This window comes from Anser cygnoides, chromosome 19, assembly GCF_040182565.1.
Source record: "Anser cygnoides isolate HZ-2024a breed goose chromosome 19, Taihu_goose_T2T_genome, whole genome shotgun sequence".
Classification (NCBI taxonomy): Eukaryota; Metazoa; Chordata; class Aves; order Anseriformes; family Anatidae; genus Anser; species Anser cygnoides.
In genome coordinates this window covers 7,087,232-7,110,786 of record NC_089891.1, presented here as the reverse complement: position 1 = coordinate 7,110,786, position 23,555 = coordinate 7,087,232, and the positions used below count along the sequence as shown (strand labels likewise).

The following is a 23,555-nucleotide window of genomic DNA, read 5'->3' as shown; positions in this document are numbered from 1 at the left end:
TATTGCTAATCCAGGTATGGGTCTGTTTCATAAACAGAGAACAGCTTTTTTGCTCCTCTGATCAGACCACTTGCCCACTTTCAAAAGACAGATTGGGTAATGGGTTAGGAGAAGTTCTCAGAAGACACTCACTGCTTCTTGCCCTTACCAGTCCCTTTTCCTTCTGCAGTAAGAGGAATGAGAGCTTTATAAATCTTCTTTCTTAAGCAAAGTCCCTGCAGGATCAATCGGAGTAAATCTTTGGCACCAAGCTAGATTTCATATGCACGACAGAGTGAAAATCAGTGTTCAGTCACTGTGCTGTTACTGCAGGATGTTTTGCCTGAACTGGTATAAAAGATAGAGGTTTCAGGGTTCAGGAGGCCTTGGCAGGGCACTGGGCAGCTCCCTAGCTCCTCCCTCAGAACAACAATGTGCCTTTCTTCTCAATTTCCTCAGTGGCCTCAGTTTTCTGTGAATCAGCAGTAGCCCACCAGTGCTCTTGCTCTATCTTAGGCATTTTGTATAGCTGTGGAAAAGCAGATTATTTTGCTTATTGCATTCGTTTTTGTATGTTTCATTTTCATGTATATTGAAGAGATAAGGATCTGGTATCTGGGGGAAGTGCAGAGTGATGCCAGGTCATGGTCTTCTTTGATAGCTGAAGTGATTGCACAGACATCCAATTATTTAGTACAAAGCTTTGATAATCTAATTTTCTTGCTCATCTCGTGCAGTCTTTGTTTCCATACTAATGCAACAGATTTTTAAAAATATGGCAAAAATCTTAAAATGCAGCTGCCCGGTTGGCTGTACTAGCTTTTTAGATGTGTGTATTAGCAATGACTTGAATGCACTTTAATTTTCTGGGGAATTTTAAGTGGAAGAATAATTGCTGTGCTTTTTGGGACTCACGTATTAGTGTTCTCTCCTATTGCTGAAGCATCCTGAAATCTTTAAGGCCTTCTGTTGCACATAAGCATAAAAGTAACCTCTGTGAACCAGTGCTGAGATTCCAAAAATCACCGTTCAGACTGGGTATGAATATTTTGCTGCTCAGATATTTTAGATTGTGGGTTGGGATTTGCCATTTTCCAAATGTTTTTATAGTGTAGTCCAGCACAACAAAGCCAGACACAGTTTGAGTTCTCTACACAGTGATACAGAGGTTAAAAAGTGAAGGTAATGTCATCTGCAGATGGCAAAGAGTACGCAGTATGGCAGCCCTTTCAGTTTAACATGTCACCATTCAACTGATGGCACAAGTGTGAGTACTGCAAAGGGAATTCTACATCCAGAAGTACCCCATTCCACTGTGTGCCTAGGCTTCTGGTAAGCAGAAAGTGTTGGGCCTTCTGTCAGTATGTTTAATTAACTTCAGCTTTACTTTTGTTTCTGCAATTTACAGTCAGTTAAATCATAACTATTATTTTGTTGCTGATAGAACAGTGTGTAGTGGTCCTCATCTTTTATCCCTTTTAGTCTGAATATCACATTCTCTTTGTAAGTTTTAATGACAACAACAACAATTTTATTATATTGGAACTTTTCCCAGGGTAATTGTGCCTTCTGTATATAATATGTGATCTAGAAATGAAACTGCAGCAGAAAGCTGCTAAATCCAGCATCTTTGTAGCTGTGTACTAGATGTTAAAATTTCTTAGACCTAGCGCAAGGGATTGAAAGTATCTGATTTAAAAAAAAAAAAAGCTAATAATACACAACCTAGCTGAGCTTTCTGTAGCTCAGTGAAAGAGAGTTGCTCTAAACATGAAGACATCAAGCAAAACACAAGTGATGGCAGAACATTTGCATATTGTCTGATCTGCTGTCTTAGGGAAATCAACTGAACGTTCGTCTTGCTGTGTCTGTATATGCTTTGAAACTATTATATTGTGTATTTTTGTATTAATACTTTATATTTTAACCATAAAATTTGTGCCAGTGCTGATTTCCTGCAAGTCAAAAGGAAGCAATGACCTCATGGAGTGGTCAAGACCTTTTTATTCTTTGCTTCTCAGGGAACGTAAAGAAGTTGTTTAAGCAATGGTCTCATCAGGGACAAATATTATCCAAAGCTTAGATTTTTATCTTTATGGCATTCAGAATATTGGGCAGAGAAAGCTTTTATTGTTTAACTGCACTGTGCTGTAGAGTTGCACGTCATAGGTAACAGAAGCAAGCATCTTGCCTAGCTTACAGTATGACTGGGGTGGGGACAACCAGTGGGTGCTACGCTGCGGACAGAGAAGATGGCAGAAAAACCTTATCTTCCTGCCTGAGCAGTATAGTATGAGCCAATGTTTGTAAAGCCATGGGTTACCCATTTCCATTCTAGTTTTGGAAATCAGGGCAGATGGGATGAGAGGAGAAACAGTTATAGATACAGCTGTTGCCTGCAGTTCACTCCCTCGCTTCTTCCCATTCAAAGTGAGAGATTACTGGAGAATTTGGGAAAGGAAGGGGAGAACTGCTGCTCAGTCTACAAACTTGGGCTCCGATACTGACTACCAAAAATGATTGCAGTGCACTCTTTCTATCTGCATTTTTATACTGTGTTGAATTTATGGTTGGCACAGAAGTGTTCACAAGTGTTACAAATTCTCACTTTTTATTTGAAATTTTACATTTAGTGATCAGTTCTTCAGAAGGTATGTTTTACTGTCTGAGAAACAGGGAAAAGGTGCTCTAAGATAGAGGCACTAACATAATTCAGTAAATTGAACAGACATCATTTGGGAACTTAAGGAATGGCTCCTCTGTTGACGATGATATTCTATTTAGAGTTCCCAAAGTTCTTGTAATTAAATACTTCCTATGCCTTGTGTTAATTTTATGATTTGTTTATTTCTTTGTAGCTCAACAAAATTCACCAAAAATCCATGAGGGCTGGTGGGCTTATAAGGAGGTGGTCCAGGGAAGCTTTGTTCCAGGTAAGTGCATTTTAAAAATCTTTTTTTTTTTTCTTTTTTTTTTTTCCCCACTGGAAATTAGTATAATTGAGTTTGGGGTGGCGTAGTTTTTTTAGGTTTGTTTTTTAATAGACTGCAAAGATGTGAAGTACACAGGTAATCAACATCATATTATTATTAAAGGTAGAAAAGTTTTTATCAATATATGCTCTGAAGACCATCGCTGTTTTCAGGGAAAGAGAAATTGCTTTGATGACATTCCTGTTTTCTCACAGCGAATGCACTCTGTGTATAGGAAAGAGAAAGGGAAGACTGAAAAGCAGGACTGTGCTTATGTGATGTCACTTTTATCACTTTTAGACAATCCCATTTCTATAAATAGAGTGTATTAGGAAAACAACAAGCAACATAATTGAAACATGAACCTAAATGCAAATTTCCACTGTTTTTGGTTTTCAAAACAAGAAACACTGGGGGGGGAAAAAGACGAAACCTTAACTTGGCTTCAGTAAGATTTAGTAAATGGTAAATAATCAGTGGGTAGCTAAAAGGATATAAATGAGCAATGCCAACTGAATTTGCCTGATAGACAGAAGTGAAATTCAGGATAGCAGTAGCCCAGTGTTCTCAATACTGGTAGAGTTCCTCCAAAACATTTATACCAGGAATCCTAATGACATATGCTCCTTAAATAACCTGCGCTCTGATTAGGCCTTAGCTTGCTCTTTTCTAGTTCTCTCTCTAACATTTCAGGATTCAAGCTGCCTGAGATACTAGTTGTTCTTAGACTCACTTCTTTTTGTTTTTGACTCTCATTTGATACCTGATCTTTTTGTGCTCCATTTCTCTAAATTATTTTATTCTTCCTTTCAAACAAAATGACTTTTTTGGGCCTTTACTGTTCCATTTGACTAGTTGCTTCCACTAGAGGGGGCGTACAGGAAACTTTAGCAATGTTCATTTTCTATTCATTGCTTGCTCAGTATGCATTCACTGTTTACTCAGAGACATTCCCTGATTTTGTTCAATGTTTTCAATGTGATTGAGACAAACATGTATTAATTTATTTATATTAGCTATGTATTATAAGTTGAAACAGTGCTTCAAGTTCTGTCATGAATGCACCATAAAAACTGTTACACGATCTTTATTTCATCAATGTACTAGAACACATTACTTTGCCATGATACGAACTATTCCTAAGAATCTGTTGATTTAATCTATCATAGATATTTTCACTGTTGTGACAACAGATACAATCTGACAGTCATTAGAAATATCCAAAATGTTGATTATCTCGATAGGAATGCTAGTGCAAATTAGATGAAATATTTCAATGCAGACGTTTCTGGCATGGAAAGTCATGTGAAAACACATATAAAAATCAACATCTACAAGCCCAGAGCTTAATTTCATATCGATGCAATACAAAGCTGCTTTTCAGGTTTACTTGAGAATCATTTGGCCTGTCATACACTACAGTGTGTGCATGTTTAGTTCCTAATGTTAACAGTGGGGAAGAAAACCTGGAAATCATAGTAAGCTTTGAAGAACATGTAGATGCTTGTGGTATTCCAGTCTTAATACCATGAGAAATTTGGGCTTGGGAACATGCTGAATATCCTTAGAAGAATCAGGAGGGAACAGTCATGATTCAGACATTCAAGACGGAAGACCTTTTAGACTAGTGCAGAGAAAGACATCCTTTCTGAAAGAACCTGGAATTACCCAATGCATGTTAAATATTGGACTAACTTAGCATACATAATCAAGAATAATTGGTCCAGAAGGACTATCATGAACAGCTCACTGATGTAGCCATGCAGAAAGTAAGGGTAATCTGGGGGCACCTTCCCTGCAGAACGTCACACGTCTTTCAAATTCAACTCTACAACCTATGAGCCCCAGCAGTAGAGAGAACTCCCACAAATTTTTACAGAACAAACAACTAATTCTTTTCAGCAACTTTGGAGTCTTTGACAACCACATTTAAAGCATTTCAATGATTCATTTTATGGCTATGATCTCAGACAAACACATCACAAAGGATATGTTAGTGCATATTAAACTCATACATAATGCTAGCAGTCACACATCAGATCTCACATGAGATGCTAATTAACACCTGAGAGGTGATAGCTGATGGGCAGCCTGAGGAGCTATAGCTGAAGGTGCTGACTGGTGCGCCTGAAGCAAACAGCTATAGCCATGTGCAAAGATGTTTCCCTTCTACAGCTGTTTGTCCTGTCCTTGTGCTGGAAGTTACTGCCCCAAAAGCTATTAGAAAGGAGTATTTGTCCAAGCCTCTGTCATTGCAGCTCAAAATTGGCATCTTTTGTCAGTGTAAGCAATGTGATTGACACAAATATAGCTCTATCTGCTTGGGGGAGAAACCACAGGCATAGAGATGACTAATTGAGGGTAACTGTACTATGAAACACTTCAGGATGAGTTGATGGAGTTTGTCATGGCCTTGGCTGTATGAATACTGTTTGCCTACTTCAAAGCAAAGTCACTGTCTTATTTTGCACTATTACTTCTTGTTTCATTTATAGCTATGTAAGTACACATTTAGGAGTATACCACAAAGTGCCTACATTAGAATATTCCATTCATAAGTTTTTCAGTTGAATACTGTTTTGGATGTATTTCAGGTCCTAACTAATGCTGTGGATCCTGCACAAATTTGTTTTTGAGCATTTCATAAAATCAAACCATACTTCATTACATTCCCCTCTCTGTATATTCTGGGACAGATTTTAGAAACATTATTTTAAATCCCTTTCCAATCATAACACCTGTAGCGGCACACATTATTTTTCCCAGAATCTTGAATTCACAGCTTAAATTACATGTTATCAACCAGTGGGTTACAATCACTGATTTGTATCTCACAGCTAGGAGGAGATATAAGCAGAGATGAGCTACAAGGCCCCTCACAGTGTCTTCTCAACCCCCCATTCTTGCACTGCTCAACTGAGAAGAGAGTGATGGTGACTGTCAAGTTTTTCAGTTTTCTCATAGTAACTGTGGCTCAGGTCTGTCTTAGTGCTAAGCCTTACTTGCTAAGGGTGCAGAGTTGCTCAGCACAGGAAGGGGGGTGCCTCAGTGGCTGGCTGGGTCTCTGTGCATACCAGAGATCTTTTCCATCTCTCACCTGTTCCTAAAAGCAAAGAACTGCTCTTATGATTTAAATCACGTAGGCAAACAAACTAGGAAGTAGTGCTTTAAAATGTTAATTGAATGCAAATTAGGTTCTGAATTAAACTTCAGGGAATGTTCAAGGATGAAGAATGGGTACTTTTCTTTCAGCTTGGTGATTTGCATAATAATCAAATAATCTATATTACATACTTTCACTACACAGACTTTGTATGGAATATCAAAGTAGTTCATGATGGGTTAAAATACTTCTCTTGGTATATCCTTTGTTTGGCTGAGCTTTGCTGTGACTTTCAATATGTTGTGTATTGCAGTCATGCAAGCATTTTCAGGGTGGCAAAAGCAATAATATTTCAAACTGCTCTGTACCATTTCTTGTACTTCAGATACATGCTCACAACCTTTGATACTCTTGTGTCTGACTGTATTGATTCTCTTGATCACGTTCATGTTTTTTTTGTAACATCACAATAGTGTGCTGTGGTATGTATAAAATACAAAGGTGGTTAAACCTAATTTGTGGTCATAGACTTCTCTTGCCAAAACTCCATCCTGTTACCAAATTTGTGGAATATATGTTAATAGAAGGGCATGAGTGTTTCTTGCCCTGGGAAGAGACTGTTTTCGTGACCCTTACTGAATCGTAGCAAGCGTGAAGTTACTTTACATGGTGATAATGCTGATCTTAGCTATGAGGAAGAAGCCATTTTTTTGAAGCAGATAATTTTCTTCTCCTTCTGTATTCTAGAAGTTGTAAAATTACTTTCACTCCAGATAAAGATCTAATTCCGCAGTGATTCATTACTGGCTACAGATCACCAAATCAGAGGCTACCCATTTCTCTGAGATGAGAAATCTGTTTTTCATAGTTCCTTTTGTAACTCGTTGTACTGTAAAAGGGAAGAAACGGCTAGAGATTAATGCTGCTCATGCTAGACTGCTGTTGATGGGATTATGCCCTAACATAGACCAGCTGGTAAAGCTACAATGACTCGAAAGGAACACAGGGCCAGGACTTGTGAAGCACTAAGAAATTCCCTCCAAGAAGGAAATTCATGAATTTGGTAGTGATTTACAAGGAAAAAGAAGCCTGAAATATCCAACAATTGTGGTCATGAGTGCCAAAACCTGGTATTAAACTTCCTGCTCTATCAATATGTTTTTGCTGTGGCCTGTGCAGGCAGTTCAACTGTCTTCAGTATCTCCTGTGTGGTCATTAAGATTTCTTTTCAATTACAAATTTATGTACATGTTCAAAACTAACCTTTGACAGATAGGTCACTGTAAGAACCATGAACCATTTGTCCAAGGCCTGAAACTTCACACCCAGAGACATCTTAAACTCCTGTGTAACTGGAGGATGGCTTAGTGCATGAGCTTTTCAGAACGTTTATTTTATATGTTGAGGTCAGTACTCATTTAGTTTGGCTGCTTACATAATACAAAACATAAACCTACTGACTGCTATTCCCGCATTGCTCCCTTATATACTAACTGTAACATTTCTTCTTGTCTTATTTTGGGACTTAAGGAGGCTGTAGCATTGCTCACCGTCTGGTGCATTTTGCTTGTCAGTGAAAACAGTGGTGCTGTCTGAGCTACAATAGTGTTTTAAACAGTCTGCATGCACTCTCAAAATCATTCAGTCTAGTGCCAACTCTGAAGAATTAACCAGCCATATATAATTATTTATTGGAACAATAATAGCAGTCTTTCTTTTAGAAAGCAATATATTGGAATACTTCATTTCTGCAGGGTGATAAAGCATAGATTCTGGAAAGCATTCATTTATTGATTGGAACTTAGGTTAGTATATACAATATTTCAGCTTTGGTTGTCATTTAAAGATAGCTTGAAGGAAATATATTTTGTAATAGATTTTTTTTTTTTTTTTACTTCGGTGATTCTGCAAAAATGGACTGTTTACAAATACTGTAATCAGAAAGGAAACTAAGTAGTGTTTTTTGTTTGTTTTATGGGAGTCAAATACAATAAAAAGCAAAGCCAGTCTCATTTTTGAATTAATTGATACCATCTATTATTTTAAAATAGCAAGGAACATGTGAGTTGACTGCTTTTAACTTGGAAGAAGAAAGGAAAATTATTGACAGTGGACATTTGATGACCTCATTTTTAATACCAGATATGGCATCATTTGCTCATCTTCTGAATTGAAACCAAATTACAGCATTGAGTTTGAGATCATTTTTATCACTTTCTCCCACGAGTAGTAGCACTGTGCTTACTGAGACCATCAGAATCAGCCTGAAAATTTGAGTATTTATCTTAAAGATATAAAGAGGCTGGTTAGAGGGCAACTTAGACCTCAATGGTTTGATTTATCCCTGAACTTAAATATGAAAACATATGAATAAATATGGAACTTAGCATATTGGGATCTGGTTATGATTCTACATAATAGTATACCTTCACAAGGAAGTATAATACCATGTGATACAACCTGGTCTCCCGGTTTAGTCTACTTTTATTCTTACTGAAAGAAAGGTTTTTTGGGGTACTGTCTGAATTAAATTCTGAATTTTTCAGACAAAGGTTTGGTGCATTAGATTTTCCTGGCAAAGCCTCCAATACTCGTGTTATGTAGTGGCTCACATTTTACTGTGAGATGAAATATCCCTTGGCAAGTCACTGATACAACTAAGAACAATGCCATACTTCCTTATGGCAGAAGGTGTATTTAACAATCTCAAGCTGTGTCTCTGAACTTTAGATCACACAAAGCTTTAAGCAAATATAAATACCATGAGTTGTTTTATGTATTTACCTGCTTTTAATACAAATCTGAATCTGCTTGCTTTCATGAATAGATGGAGAAATAATGAGATACTCGATTTGGGTGGTGATCTGCAATGTTCCCCTTCAATAACAATCACAGCAGCAGTAGAAAAATCAAAGCTGACATTAAGTGTGAAGCTGTATGTGTGAGAAATGGTATTAGTTTATTCATTTAAGAAATTGCTGCTGAACAGAAGTTTAAATTTAACAGCATTCTGGGATGTGCACTAGGGGCAAGTTGCTCAGCTCGTCAGCGCTTTCATAGCAAGTTCCAGTGAGAACACACAAGGTGCTCATTCATCTGGCTGTAGCCCAGTGGTATTTTGTCTGTCCAGTAACTCTAAGTAATTAAGCAGGATTAAGGGCTTTGTCTTAAAAGCTTTGGTAGTGATCCTTCCCTGGGTTTGTCAACCAAGCTGAATCCTGAATTCTCATCTACCATGTAAGCAGTACAAAACAAACTTCAAAGGCACAAACCACTGTGGCTGATATGAACTCCCTGTTTGCTGACATTTCTGTTGGCTGTGGCTAGCCCTTACAAGGGCATGCCAACAAAGATGGTTGCATTAAATAGGAATGTTTTTTTTAAGCTATATCCAACATCTGCAGTGGCTTTCCAATCTGCACAGGAAGTTTTCTTCTAATTGGTTCCTCATTTCAAGATAGTTTTGAATTACCTAGATATCTCCCTGGATGCTTTCTGAGAGACTGTTTCCTGAATTAATAACTGTGGTCAGCCTCAAACCAGGAAGAAAAACAGCCACTACTGCCTTCTGGATGGTGTTTTGTCCAGAGATGCAAAGGCTGACAGGCAGTGAGGGGTTTTTGGAAACTCCCTTTCTGGTAGTATGGCAAAAGGAAGGAAGGACAAGAATGAAAGGGAATAAAATAAGAGACTGATGGGGAAAGTATGTGTTAGTCACATTATCTTGATCAAAATACATTATAAAAACTGTGATAAACTATTTGTCCCAGTCATAGCTGATTTCTTCCCTCATCTGTGGCCTGTGGACTTTTAATGTTGCAGTGGTGGGTAGTGTGAGCAGGCAGAATCAAAGAGAACCTTCTGTCTATGGATGTTCTATGCTTGATAGTAATAGGTAGAATATTTCTTAATCAGAAGAAAGCAACTTCAGCTTTTTATCACTTTCTCCATTAGTTCTGCTTAGCAGTAAAGGAAGACTATAACAAAATATTGAGTCCATGCAGAGGAAGATAAACAGGACCTCAAGACATTACACAGTTCTCCAGGGCATTCTATTGTGAACTAAGCACAGTAAAGATCTCTGAAAATCTCAGATTTTAAACCTTGCCGTACTTGTGGTTGGACCACAGTTCTCTGCTGAAGTGGTCTCCAATCCCTTTTCCCATCAACAGCCTAATTACCTTTCTTGGCTGCTTTTTTTTGTTGCTGTTGTTCCTAATTTACAGTTAACATCCACAGAATGAAAATTGCATGTAACAGATGTGTCTCGGACTTTGCTTTATTATGCTGAAAAGACCAAATGATTCAAGTTGTCTGCCTGTCTATTTCTAGCCACGGTCAGGTACTGCAAAGGTCAAGCCTTCCCTTTATAACAAATACTGCACTGGATAGCCTGATGTATCTTGCTGTGTTACCAGCTGTCTTGTACCTCTCCTGCTGAATGAACCTGCAGGCTTCTTCTGTTAAGACACAAGCAATATCTCCCCTAATATGGAAGATGTTCAAGGCACTTATCTGCAGATCCTTGTCAATTACTGCATCTCACACTTTACTGTAAGGTCAGATGCCAATTTGGGGAAAAGTAACTCCAGTTACTTTCCGATGAAGTTGAAATGCCTCTTTCCCACTCTTTTGAAATTGTTCTATTTACCTTACAGTGACACTAGTATGAGTTATAAGAAGAAAGAACAACTAAATAACTAATTCTTTGTGACAGCTGTAGATGGTAGGGCTATCACAACTTGTGTGGAAGATGGCTTCTAGATGTAAGAAAGTTTAAGAGATGGTGGCTGACATTTATACCCTCAAACAGGAGAACAAGGAGAAGTATCCAAAAGGTCTGCTGTCCTACACACTGTGGAGTCAAAAGCATTACAGAATCGATCATCGCTGTACAGGACCTTAGACCTATCATTTAAAGTTTGGGTGTTTGCACTGAAATAATAAGGCTGATACTAGGAGTGTTTTTCTTAGGTTCTTCACTGTGACCTAAAATCAAAGGAAGGAATTCTAAATATAAATACTGGTATATAGCAGAAAAGGTTTATTGTATTCTTGACAAGCTGCAAATATAAAAGCAGTAGTCCATGACTAAGTCATAACTGAAAGCTTGTAAATCCTTACTTTGTCTGAAGGATTGCTCAGAACGATTTTAAGTGCCAGCCAGCAAAGCTCCCGCATGTTGGTGCCGCTGAGTATACGTGTTGTTACATTCAGTAAGCTTCTCTTATCTTATGCCATGACAGGCTACTCTTTACACAGTAGTTGTGGTATCAGTAGTTCATATCACCCTTTGGCAATAGGGGTTTGATGGTATCCATGTCCTAGAGAAGCAGAATTGAAGCACAAAGAAATCTGATAGAAGAATCAGTGGCTATTCAATCTCAGAGACCCAAAGAACTTCTCTAAATTAATAATCCACACTTTTCCTTATAGAGAAAGAAGTCACTGAGAGTACCAAGAAACGGTATTTTTCTTTGTTCTTCTGTAATGGCACGTCATTGGATTTAATCACAGAAGGGATACAATGCTGCAGCTTAAGTTTGCTTAGGTACTTCTAGAAAACTGTAGGGGGGGGAATAGAACCGGGAGGGATCATAGTTTAGCATGGAAACAGTTAGTGAGTGCCTCACCACTCCTCCTGTCATTATCCCACTTACAAAAACACTCTTGTAAAGCACTTTGATGAAGAGAAGTATATTTTAAGAGTTACAGTTTGCAAGTAACAACTAGGAATCCATCTCTTATTTTGGTGAGCATATTTACATCAGTTTATTACACTGTCTTCAGGGAGATTATTCCTGAGTGTTACATGGGTGATGAACCCAGCACCACTGAGGATTTCCTATTAATACAGCATGCCATTTTCAGTTTGTACATCTTATTAGTACAATTTAGTGTCATTGGGGTAGAATTTGCCAAGTCATACAGAGGAAAATAATACTAATTGCAGACACATACTTATCTATAACTAAAATAAACTTCTGTGGAATAAGATCACACCATTACACTGCATATGGTCTGTTGTAGCATGCTCTCTCGGTTACTTCTCATCAATGAAAGATTTATTGTTGCTCACAAAACTTCCTTGTGAAATCCAGTCCCCTGCCTAAGGGAGAAATAGGTCAAAAAGAAAAGGAAATGACACTTTTGCCTAAAGGAGATCTGTCATACCATATGCAAGTACTTTCTTTACAGACAGCTATAATTTAAATTGTAAATATGGAATCAGAGGACTGTAATATTATAGTATTTACTCAGTAGCCTGCAAGAGATTTATTTCCAAAAGCAGCGTGTGCATGTATGTATAGGATTACTCTTCAATTATGGGATTGCTATTGACTTGATAGTCTAAAACCACTCATTTGTACTCAGTGAAAATTTCCTCCTCATGTAGCACCTCTCTAAAAAGGTCAGTTGTGAATTCACTGAACCGTGCATCCATTGAACAAATTCAGGAGCAAAATCCATGCTCATCATTTGCCGTGTCTGCCTGCCTAAGAGTATGTGGAATGATTATTTGGCAAAAATTTACTGCTGTTACTTACACATATTAAAATACAGCTATCATATAACATCATACCACCATGGTATTTGTGGATCCATGCTATTTGCAGTCACCAAGACATTTAATATGTCTTACAAAGAAATTTACCTTAAAACAGTCACCTACATAATGCATTTCCAGCTACCTGCTGACCCTTTTCAGAGCTGTAAATCGCATTAGAATTAATGACTCTGGCCAAAAAAAGGAAGCTTCCTTAATGTTATTGATTATTTTTTTTCAACAAGTGAAAATATTACTTAGAATTGCCACTTTTTGCTTTCTGAATAGAGTGTGATTTTTTATTAGGGCACTTTTTCATTTTGTATTTATAAAATGTACAAAAATGCATTAGTGTTTCCAGACCAAGCAGTCACCAACTTTATAGTCAGGACATAAACCCTGAAAATAACAGCGTAACATCATAATGGGAAACCTGACAGGTCGTTAACTACAGCTGTGCAAATGGCACTGCTATAATTCACAAGTGCATGTAGACAACATCACAGCCTACAGCCTTCAGGATCTGGTGGAAAGAGAAAAATATTGAAATATGTGACGCAAATAACCAGGTCATGCTGGAAGTCGTTCACTTGACACCAGAACATATCGCTGATAAATGTTGCCCCCCAAAGGAGAAATATTTTTTTTTAGGACCATCTTATGACCTCCCTTTAACTTATTTTCTGTATGTCTTTAATAACCAGGAGCTTCAGTTACGGGGATTTATGTGGAAAATGGAGATCTTTACACAGGTCATTTTACAAATATTAAATGAGTTGTAGGTAACGGAAAAGATAAGCTGAGTTCAAGGTAACAATGCAGGCTCTGGGAGAACTAACCAACCACTTGAGATGCCTGTTATCATCAGGCTAGTCTGTCTAGGGTCACCATGGTGTTGATTAGAAAAGAAAAAACATGTTCCTGCAGGTCCTTTGGAGAAACCCGTGCCTTTTGGCTGCCTAAAGTGAAGCAGTACAGCTGTCCCAACAGAGAAGCAACAGTAGCCAACAGGATTGGCACTGTGAATTTGGCATACCTACTTCATGCCCATTAGCAGATTTTTTATTTCAAAGACTCTTTTTAATAGAGTTGATGAAAGTTACATGATTACTCACAGTTAAGTTTTGGCATTATCTCACAGTATGGCATAGCTTTAGTGGAAAGGAAGAGGAAGAAAGGTGCAGGCCAAGCAACAGCCAGTTGCACAGCTGCTATGTTTCAATTCAAAAACCTGAAAGTTGAGAAGCAGTAGCATTTAAACACTGGTACTTCAGTAAAAATCATCAGATGGTAAAGAGATGAAAGTTTTCTTCTTTGCTTACAAGGAAGACTTTATGTTGTATTTATTTCAATAATGTCTCTGGAATCCAGGTATTATTTAAAAAAAAAAAACACTATAATATTGGAAAGCAAGTCTTTGCCACAGTGGTCTGTACAAAAGCCAGCCACTGCTAGTTTTGAAAATTACGTTATTACTTTTGTCTGAAAATAGTTTCCACTGAAACCAGTGGGATTTGCTTATTGAGTCAAGTGCTCCATCCCTTTGATAAGGACATCAGAAATGAGTTCTTTTAAAAATCATCAATATTTACAAGACTGTATTCATTTTATGATAGCTATGTTTTAAAAAACTCCCTCCAACTTCTTTACGTTGAGTGAAATTAACTTATTTACACAGCTGTGCAGTATGGTATCCACCTCTTTTTTTTCTAGTGTACATTATTAATGCAATTGCAGTGTAAACATTTTCAGGATATCACATTTTAATACTGTATCCTTTATTTCTCATGGGAAGGAGAGGCTGAATGGAAGGAATAAACCTTTGTACCTGGGATCACTCTACTGGTACCGGAGCACTAACCATATAGGGTGAATAGGATGCTCAGATGTAGTTAAGGCTCTGTCATGAGCCAGCTGCGTTTCTACAACATGCAGATATGACGGATGGCTAATTCCCAGCTTTAGTCCCAATTTAGAACAGTGGAATTTAGCTGTTCTGTTTGACTCACAGGATATAGCATATAACGTAGAAGAAAGCATCCCGGATGATATAGTTAAGCTTTCTGAGCTGTATTTTCAACCAAGACTATGTAGGCCATGCCTACAGAATACCCATTCACTATTGCATGTTGGGCCATTTCCCAGGAGCGAGTTCTGATTCCATTTAGCTTTGCCTGTCTAGTAGTTAAGCATCTTCAAATGGCTCTCTTCCTACTTTTAAATTAGGCTTTCTTAAAATAAAGAGGAAATAAATGACTGAAGTTTAATAGGATTTGGCTGGAATACTTACATTGCATGGCCTCACCAGGCTCTATTATCCAGATACTGACATCTTTAGAATTACCTGGTACTTTAATGTGCATTTTAAATTGGTTAACAAGAGTATAAATTAAAGTAATAGAGAAACTAATCTCTCAAGATTTTATTGCTCATTGTAATTTCATGTTTATGGGCATATTGCTTTGAGGCTGGACTTGTGGCTTTTTAATTCTAGAGTTTAATGGTAAGAAGACGGTGCCTTACCCCAGAGCCTGGTGAAATCAGTGGAAGTCTTCCACTTGACTTGAACAGGCTCTGGCTCAGGCCGCAGTCACATTATTCTGGCAATTGCTTAGATATAGCTTCCAAATTAACAATGCCATCCAGTGCAAATTTGTTTTTAGATAGACTTTTAAAACAAGTTGGGATACAATGTTTACAGTATTTTTCATAAAACTCCTATGCGTAGTTTAAGTAAAATAATAGTTAAGAGGCCAAAAAGATAAAAAATGAAGATACATTTACTGAGATGTGAAATGAGATGCGAATTGTGAGCAGAGACATGACTCTCTTCCTACACATCTAACTCAATGTAACACAGTGTTGGAATTCTGGAAAGGACCAAAGGGAAAGTAGCGATTAAAGTGGCAAAATTGCATTGAAATGAAAGAGATAGGGCTTTTTGCTTGTACTACTGATGCTCAGGTTTCTGCCTGCCTTACCATTGTTTCTCCTTTGTTGCTGACTCTGTAACTACTCTTCTTAAAGCCTTATTTGAATTATTAGTACATTCAGGCAGGCACCAATACACAGTTAAGCAGGCATATAGGGCTACAAGTATTTATTGAAGATAACAGAAATGCTCCCAGGTTGTTACATCACGTCATGAGTATTTATGGTTACTTGTATCCATTAAACATAATAAGCACTTTACATTTGTGTGGGTTTTGCATCAAAACTCTACCTAAATCACTACTAGATTGCAAAAATAAAGACATGAAGAAGCTCCAGAACATGAATATTAAAATACTGAAAAGTTACTCAGTTTCATAAGCAACACTTCTTGATTTAGAAAGTCCAGATTAAAACACAGGATAATTTTGTCTAACAGTTTTCAGTTTCAGAAGTGGTTTAGCAATCTAAGTCCCAGTGGCTTTTTAAGATTGATGGCCAGATTGAGAAACTCTATTTAAATGGTTTAAAATGCAAACAACTGGACAAGGGAAAGGAGCTAAGTAGGTAAGATGCACAGTCTCTCAAAGGCTCTGGGAATTTAGCATCCAACTTTCTTAGGCAAGAAGATAAGATGATCCCAGTAGGCACCTACTGGATCATTCAGTGCCTGAAGACCGTCGTAATTCTCACTGCAGAGTTTCAAAGTATCTAAATCATCTTTAAGTGAGAATTTAGTCCCTGGAAGACTGTTCTTTATTCTTGTAGGGGTTGACTCGTGTGAATAACTGAAGTTTAAGTTAAACCCCTACCCCTAAAACCCTGCCACATATTAAATGGAAATACAGAGAAAATTAAATGACTGCTAGGCGGCAGTAAAGGCAGAAGAAATAGGTGCGAGTGAAAGGTATTCTTGTTTCTTGACTCCTTCTGGGAAGATTTCTGGTAAACTGTTCCTAATGCGCCCTTCAGGAAGCTGTTACTGAGATACTGGCATTTAATTTTCAATTTCCTGCTTGACCCTGTTCTGCAACATGAGCTTGCATCGGTTTTCATGCATAATGTACATAAAGACACGTTCCACTACTTAATACATACTACTGTTGCTGGGCCATATATTTACAGCGAGAATTTTGTGGAGCGTGCTGTTCATAATTGGAGAAAGGGGGATTCTTAGTTGCAGGCTCCTAAACATAAAGCTGTTGGAATAATGTTAGCTGGCTTTAATAAGGAAATATTTTCAAAGCCATTTAATAGATGTATTTTTGCTTACCAATCACAACACCTACAGTCACATTTCCTAAACTGCATTAAACTACAGAATGTTACCCTCTGTGTTACATTTGCCTTTGCAGAGAAATAGCATGCTAAATCTTGCAACATGACCTGTCTGCAAACACTGTGTTTGAGGGATTGAGGTGTAAAAAGGGTTACTGGGTTGTTCTTTGCGTTCTGGATGATCCTAGCACTTTTATAAATAGAACAGTTGTCAAAAACCCTGCCATTTGCTGTCCCAGTATAGAGACAGTAAATGAAAGTTTTAGTCATACTTTTCTGTACAAAAGGAATAGCATAAGAACTTCTGTCTTTGTGTCCATAAAGGAAAGCTCCACTTCCCTCCAAATAGCCTGTTCTGTGGCTTGATGTATTTGCTTTTATATCCAGAGTCCGCTGTCAGAAACAGTGCATTAGGCTGTCTAGCCCAGCATATATTCTTCTATGATTATAAGGAGTTTTTACTGAATGTGACTTCTAAAAGTCCCCCATATTGCAGTGTTAAACATGCAGACAAATTTGTATTTTAGCAAAGCACTTTCCTTTTACAGCAAAACTGTAAGAAATAGGACTAGATTCAAGTGTCCTTATTCACAGAATCTCTGGATTTGGTACGTTTTGACTCCCTAACTGTCCTTGCTTCCTGACAGATATTTTCAGTGACCCCAAGATAACACTATACCCATAGCCATTTGTAGTTAAGACAATCTCACAATGCCATGTTATTTTACATTCTCTCCTGACATATTTCGCATGCAAGTAACTGTTAAATAGATAGAAAATGTCATATTGTGAATGGACATAATCCCAAATATATTTACATCTGCTCACTGGCTGCCTGAGCTAACACCCAAATTTATTAATTGGCTGGAGTCTAAATTCACTATCAAGCTTAACAAAAATGATCAAATTTTAGTCTAACCTTACCATGAGCTCAGCTAGACTTTTTATCCTGAGAACCTCTGTTACTGCCTGTTGCTTCAGCAGAGACATTAGCTAGCTGGTGGTGCTCACAAACCTGCCCAGTCCAATGAATAAGCAGAAATAGCTGTATTTTTAGGCATTGCACTAAGAAATGATCAATTTCTGCTTTTTGTATTTTCTTCCTCTTAAACAGCCAAAACCTCCAACCAGCCAGTGCTTAGTGCAAGCCAAAGGAGATGATCACAATATTAAATTTCACTAAACTTTTAACAGCTTAAATTAATTGTTCTATTCATGCTGATAATTAGGTGCATTTTTCAAGTTCCATCTCAGAATTACTCTGCTATGTGGCTCTGCAGTGTGTGTGCATGTATATAGGTGCATATATATATATATAATTCAAACATTTCTAACATTTATCACTGAGGTGCTTGACATATACAACATTTATCTGTAGCATTCCTTATATAAGATCTACAGCTGTGTAACAACAGCAGAAAACACTTCTATGATAGAAATTAATCCAGTAGTTGAACAGCAGATGTAAATTATACTATAAAATGAGGATTAGTTCTGTGGAATTTTATGTGGAGATGAATAAATTGCTCCTTGAATGCTAGGTGGCATCTTTGCATGAAGATGCACAAATAAATTATCATGGTTTTATTTCTTTTAAGAATTGGAACAACTACTGAGATGCACAACTTTTCCCATCTCTGTCCCATCAAGAATCAGTCACCATATCTATGCAATTTTTTGTTGTCGTTGTTTTACATTTTCAGGGAATATTTTCCTGAAATGATTTGGGCTTTTAAAATCTTGTTTTCTATAAATAAGCCACAGGAAATCAGTATGATATGATAATGCAATGAGTATTTAATTCTACATTAATGTCAGCCAAACAATAGTTGGCAAAAGCCTATTATCTTATTTGCAGATGTAAAAAGAGAGGTCCATATTGGAAACTTCTGATGCCTGTCCAGAGCTTTTAGTCTACCTGTTTTTCATTATTTCCAAAGAATTCTTACTCCAGATTTATTTTTTTTCCTCCAGTTTCATTGCTCTCAGGTACCAGACTGTGTGATGCACAACCATAGTTACCTTCATGTACCTTCAAAATGCTCCTACTATTTTAAGGATAGCTTGTACACTGCCATTTGTGAACAATTTAGAGCACTGTATCCAAAACAATGTCTTCAGCAATAGTTGTAATTCAGGATTTGGACTGATTTTAAATTTCAAACATAGATTGTTGAACCTTCAAATGACAAACCAGCCCGATTTCACATTCATATACAAAAGTACATGCCAACTTTAAGGTGAACACTGTAAGAACTTTTGTACGTTTCTAATGAGAGCAGAGATCAAATACGCATGTCAGTTGCTGTCAATTTATCAATCTGGTTTAGAAGTAATGGATGAAATTACAATATTCTATCATTGGAAACAGTTGAGCAAAAAATTCTTTCACTCAGTTGAAATCAAATTACTCCATATGTTTTTAACAACAGGAAATCCATTTCGTGATGTTTAAAGGAGGGCCCACTGAATTAAGAGTATAAATGCAAGTGTTCTGTAAATAGTGAACTTGAGAGACTTTGAGGGGAAACTGACAATAACATATGAATTTTAAAAAAATGATAATAAATGAGGAAGAAAAGATCATAATGATCAAAGATGAAGTACACTAATTTTTAAAGACTATCTTCTCTGGGATTTTGTAGTAGACAAGATTTCCAGGGAGAGACATTGAAATAGACTAGCATTGAATCTACTACTGCAATTCATTTGATAAAAGATCGTAGGAATTTGGGTATTTATATCCCACATTTATAAACTAACCACTATTGCAGTACTCCTGTGCAGACACAATGGAGAGCTAACAGGGCTAATCAGAAAAGGGAGGATTTTCTTGTAACATTTCAGTTACAGAAATTGCATATCCATATTGTGCAAATGAAAGCAAAAGGAAGAGACTTAACCACTTTCATTTTGATTTAGCAATGCAAGTTAGCATACACTTAATCCAACATCCTTTCCAGATGCACTATCTAAAGTTAGGAATGGGCTTGTAGGAGGACCAACAACCCACCATGAAGTATAAGAACGTCAACAGCAGACTTCACTCCGACTGCTAGGTCCATGAGCAATAGTTTTATGCAAAATGGGGTTTTGCTTTGACTGAAATAAATGGGAATTTTATTTAGTAAAAACAGTAGGCCCAGAATTTAACAAAACTGGCAGCTAAATCCAAGAACATATGTCCAATTTACTGTGTGGGCAAGGCATTTCTACAGAAGTCTAAAAATAAGTTGTTGTGTATGTTTTCTGAAGGTGGGAGTGACCTTCTGGAGATACTTGAGCTTTTAGGAATCATCTTTTACAGGAAATGAATCACCTACTGAGTTCACCATGTTCTGTAGGTATTTCTTGTTCTAAATTTAGAGGCTGTGGGACTAAGTCTCTTCTCAGTTTTTTACCTCAGATTTGCCCTGGCATAACAGGTGTGGGGAATAATCTGTTTTTGGAGAATTGCTTTTGGATTCTACCACAGCCAAAATAATAGTAATGAGATATAGAAGTAAAAATAGATGAGTAAAAATGACTATCCTCTTGTTTTTAGGTGGGCATAATATATAAATATGTTAGACTAGTATGTATCTCCCATTCTAATCTCCATTTTCAAGCTGATCATAAATGCTTTATTAAAATAGGTTGGTTCCCTGTTTTGAAAGCATCCCAAAGCATCTTTGACCAAAAGAATTATGTTTTGAACTTATATTTGAACCAGCTGTCTTCTTGTATTTGAGGTTTTCAGATACCCTTTCGTTTCTCTGCTCTACATGGTATTGCCATTCAGTAGCAAAAGACAGTATTGGAAGTACTTAAGGTATGTCGCAATATTTAAGCTACCCCTGATAGAAGCCTGTGTATACGATCACAGTGATGTCAAAATTATCAGCAGTGGTTTTGCACTGTCATGGCCTCATCACAAGACAGCACAGTTCTTAGTGTGTGGCTTCTTGCCCTTCTGCTACTGACTAGCGTACTGTTGAAACTAATTTGTAGATACTGAAGCTAATCAGCTAAGCAACTGATGTTAATCAGCTAATCAACTTTGTAGATATTGCAGCTAATCAACTGGTTAAAGCCTTGTCGCTTGTACCAGGTCCTCTGCTGGTTTATGCTAATAAGACTTTTGAGCAACGTTCTTTAAAGAACAGAAAGGAGAAAACATGCAGCTTAGTTATGAAAAAGTTCGTATCTGGTTAGTTCAATGAGATTAATTATTAAATGTGCTCATAAGAGCAGAAAACCTCAATATTCGGTTCTTTTCAAGAATGAAGAGGGTTCCATTTCCCTCTAGTGGAGAAACATGTGGAAGTGATCCTGATCGTCAATCCAAAATGATCAGTCAATCCAAAATGATCAAAGAAAAAACACCAGGTGTTAAGACCTACAGTACTACTGACAACTCCCTAGACACTGCTCTGCCCCCAACAGTATCAGGCAATAGAAGACCTAAAGTCTGAACATCTTTGGAAAGAAAACCTGCTTCTCAGCAGGCTTTCATAGTGAAGATACATCAAGTGGTACTTGTTTTGGGATATATGCTATGACTTCACAGGCAAACTTCCCAGAGATTATTTAAGGGAACAGAGAAGCCTCATGGCAACAGCCCAGCTGGCAGCCTCAACAGCACTTCATGATCTTTGGAACCTAGGAGAAGCAAGCAAAGCTTCCTCCACAGATGGCTATCTGCCTCCTCCTCATCCGTTCCTCAGCCTGTGACTCCAAAATCAATATTTTCATAGGCGGTTGAAAATTACATCTGGACTTTCTATGGGCATGCATGCTTCCAGCCTCTGTAGGTAACCATTTTTTTCCTTTTTTGCATGGGTTTAGCCAATGGTTCTTGGTGTTGGAAGTCCTCATCCCCAAACAATAGGGATTGCACTCTCCAAGGTAAAGTTATTTCATCATCCAGTCTCTTTTTTTCAAGAAACTTTCTTCTCCCAAATATATCTACCAAAGTAAAAGACAAACTTTACAGTGGCAAAGTGACTCAGATTCTAAGTTGAAAAACAAATTTTCTAGCTCTAGTTTTAATAGGGCCTTTGGTCCTTGCACTCAGTTCCTTGGATCCATCCTTTAAATACAGAAATCATCTATGGTTTAGGAGGGGGACCTCCTGTTGTCTGCTGATTAAGATACTTTGTTTTTCACAGTACTGTGAAAGTGGAATTTTTCACTTTTTAGTCTGGCTATGGCACCATCATATTTCAGTAGAAGATTGGAGATTAGTCCTCTTTGGCAAGTAGCTAGCATTACGGCTATGCCTCTTTTTTGAAAGACTCGCATGTGTCATATCTGAGTTGCTTGGTGAATTAAGAGAAATCTCACCCTTAGCCCTGATTTAACTGTTTTTGTCTCCCTCCATTGAATATTCCTAGCTGTTGTAACACAGACTATTATTCCCACATGAGAAAGGACTTGCTTCAAACTAGCATGTCAGTTATATACATCTATCATACAGATTATACAAGACTTCATAGATGAGTAGAAAGGAACCCAGATTTTCTGGTTCTGAGTTCAGTGCACCATCCACAGACCATTTCCATTATTCATAACTGTACATGCACATCACTTAGCTCTTTTGGAAAAGACATCTCAATATCAAAATACAAGCTTGTTTCATGAAACAGGGTTTCAGTGGCAGTATTTCTATTCTTGAAATTTTCTTTTAGTACATCATAATTAGAGTACCAAGGGAAAACTGTGTCAAAGCAGTGAATAACCTTAATTAGAGGCCTTGTTGTACCCTCTGATCCTAATTGTTGGTATTCTTGCCGTTTGAATTAAGAAATATCTGATTTACTTTCATTAAACAATATCTTATAAGCATTTCCATCTTGGTTGCTGGTTATAACATCCACTTAATTTAATTAGAAAAATTGTATTTCTGTATTTCTGGGGACACAGAAGTGTAAGCACTGGAATTAAAAAACCAAAACACTAATACATCTATAAAAAAGGACTAGCATCAGGCATTCTATTCTACAAATACACATTAAAAAGACTGTACCTCAATTGTCTTTAAGAAATGAACGGAATACAAAGTAATATAAAATAGTGAAAACATTGCACGTGTGTTTTGATATACTAGAACACCAATTTTCTGTGTTCTGTTACCATCACTTGTGCACTACAGTATTCCATTTTCTTTCACTGAAAACCTTCTACATAGGTCCAGGAATAGGACAATCACCTGAAAGATTAGTCTTAGAATATTCTGAGGCTGATCATGGAAAAGGTATGCATCTTTTGCTTTGAAAATAAAATAGTTCTCTATCAGACCTCCAACATTGCATATTTTAAAAACACTTATTTTTAACTAGAAGCTATTACTTTCAGCATTTTGCATATTGCTTTCTGTATTCTTTAATGTACATGTTAGTACACAGTTTAAGTTAATATCATTTCAAATGTTTTGCCAACTCATAACATCTCTTTGCAAAGCTGAAAGAACACCATGATCTGGCCTTCTGACAGTATAGCCCAGGAGTAACTCCTGTGTCTTGACAATGCTGAGGCTTTTATTGTTGTTTATAAGCCATTGCCACTTTCCTAATTAGGTTTTGCCATGTTGTCTTTGAACAGCTAAATAGCTGAGATCTCTTTCAGGTGTCTTTCCATTGAGATTAATTGTAAACATCTGCCAACTGGTGAAGACAGTAATTCTTGTAGTTGTTCAGAAGAGTTCCTAAGAGGATATTAGTTTATTTTCTGAAGCCCTGCTTTGCAATTTCTTTGTGACTTCAAA

The 23,555-nt window shown here is 37.2% G+C and overlaps 1 protein-coding gene across 4 annotated transcripts in view; it reads left to right on the top strand.

Annotated features, from left to right (window-relative positions):
- The window catches only part of CA10 (carbonic anhydrase 10), a 201,084-nt gene that overhangs the window by 34,982 nt on the left and 142,547 nt on the right, over window positions 1-23,555 (top strand). For all 4 annotated transcript variants that reach the window (XM_048064456.2, XM_048064455.2, XM_066980306.1 and 1 more), the window contains one exon: window positions 2,838-2,912. In XM_048064456.2, coding sequence (XP_047920413.1) covers window positions 2,838-2,912 — 75 coding nt within the window. The remainder of the gene's footprint in view (window positions 1-2,837; window positions 2,913-23,555) is intronic.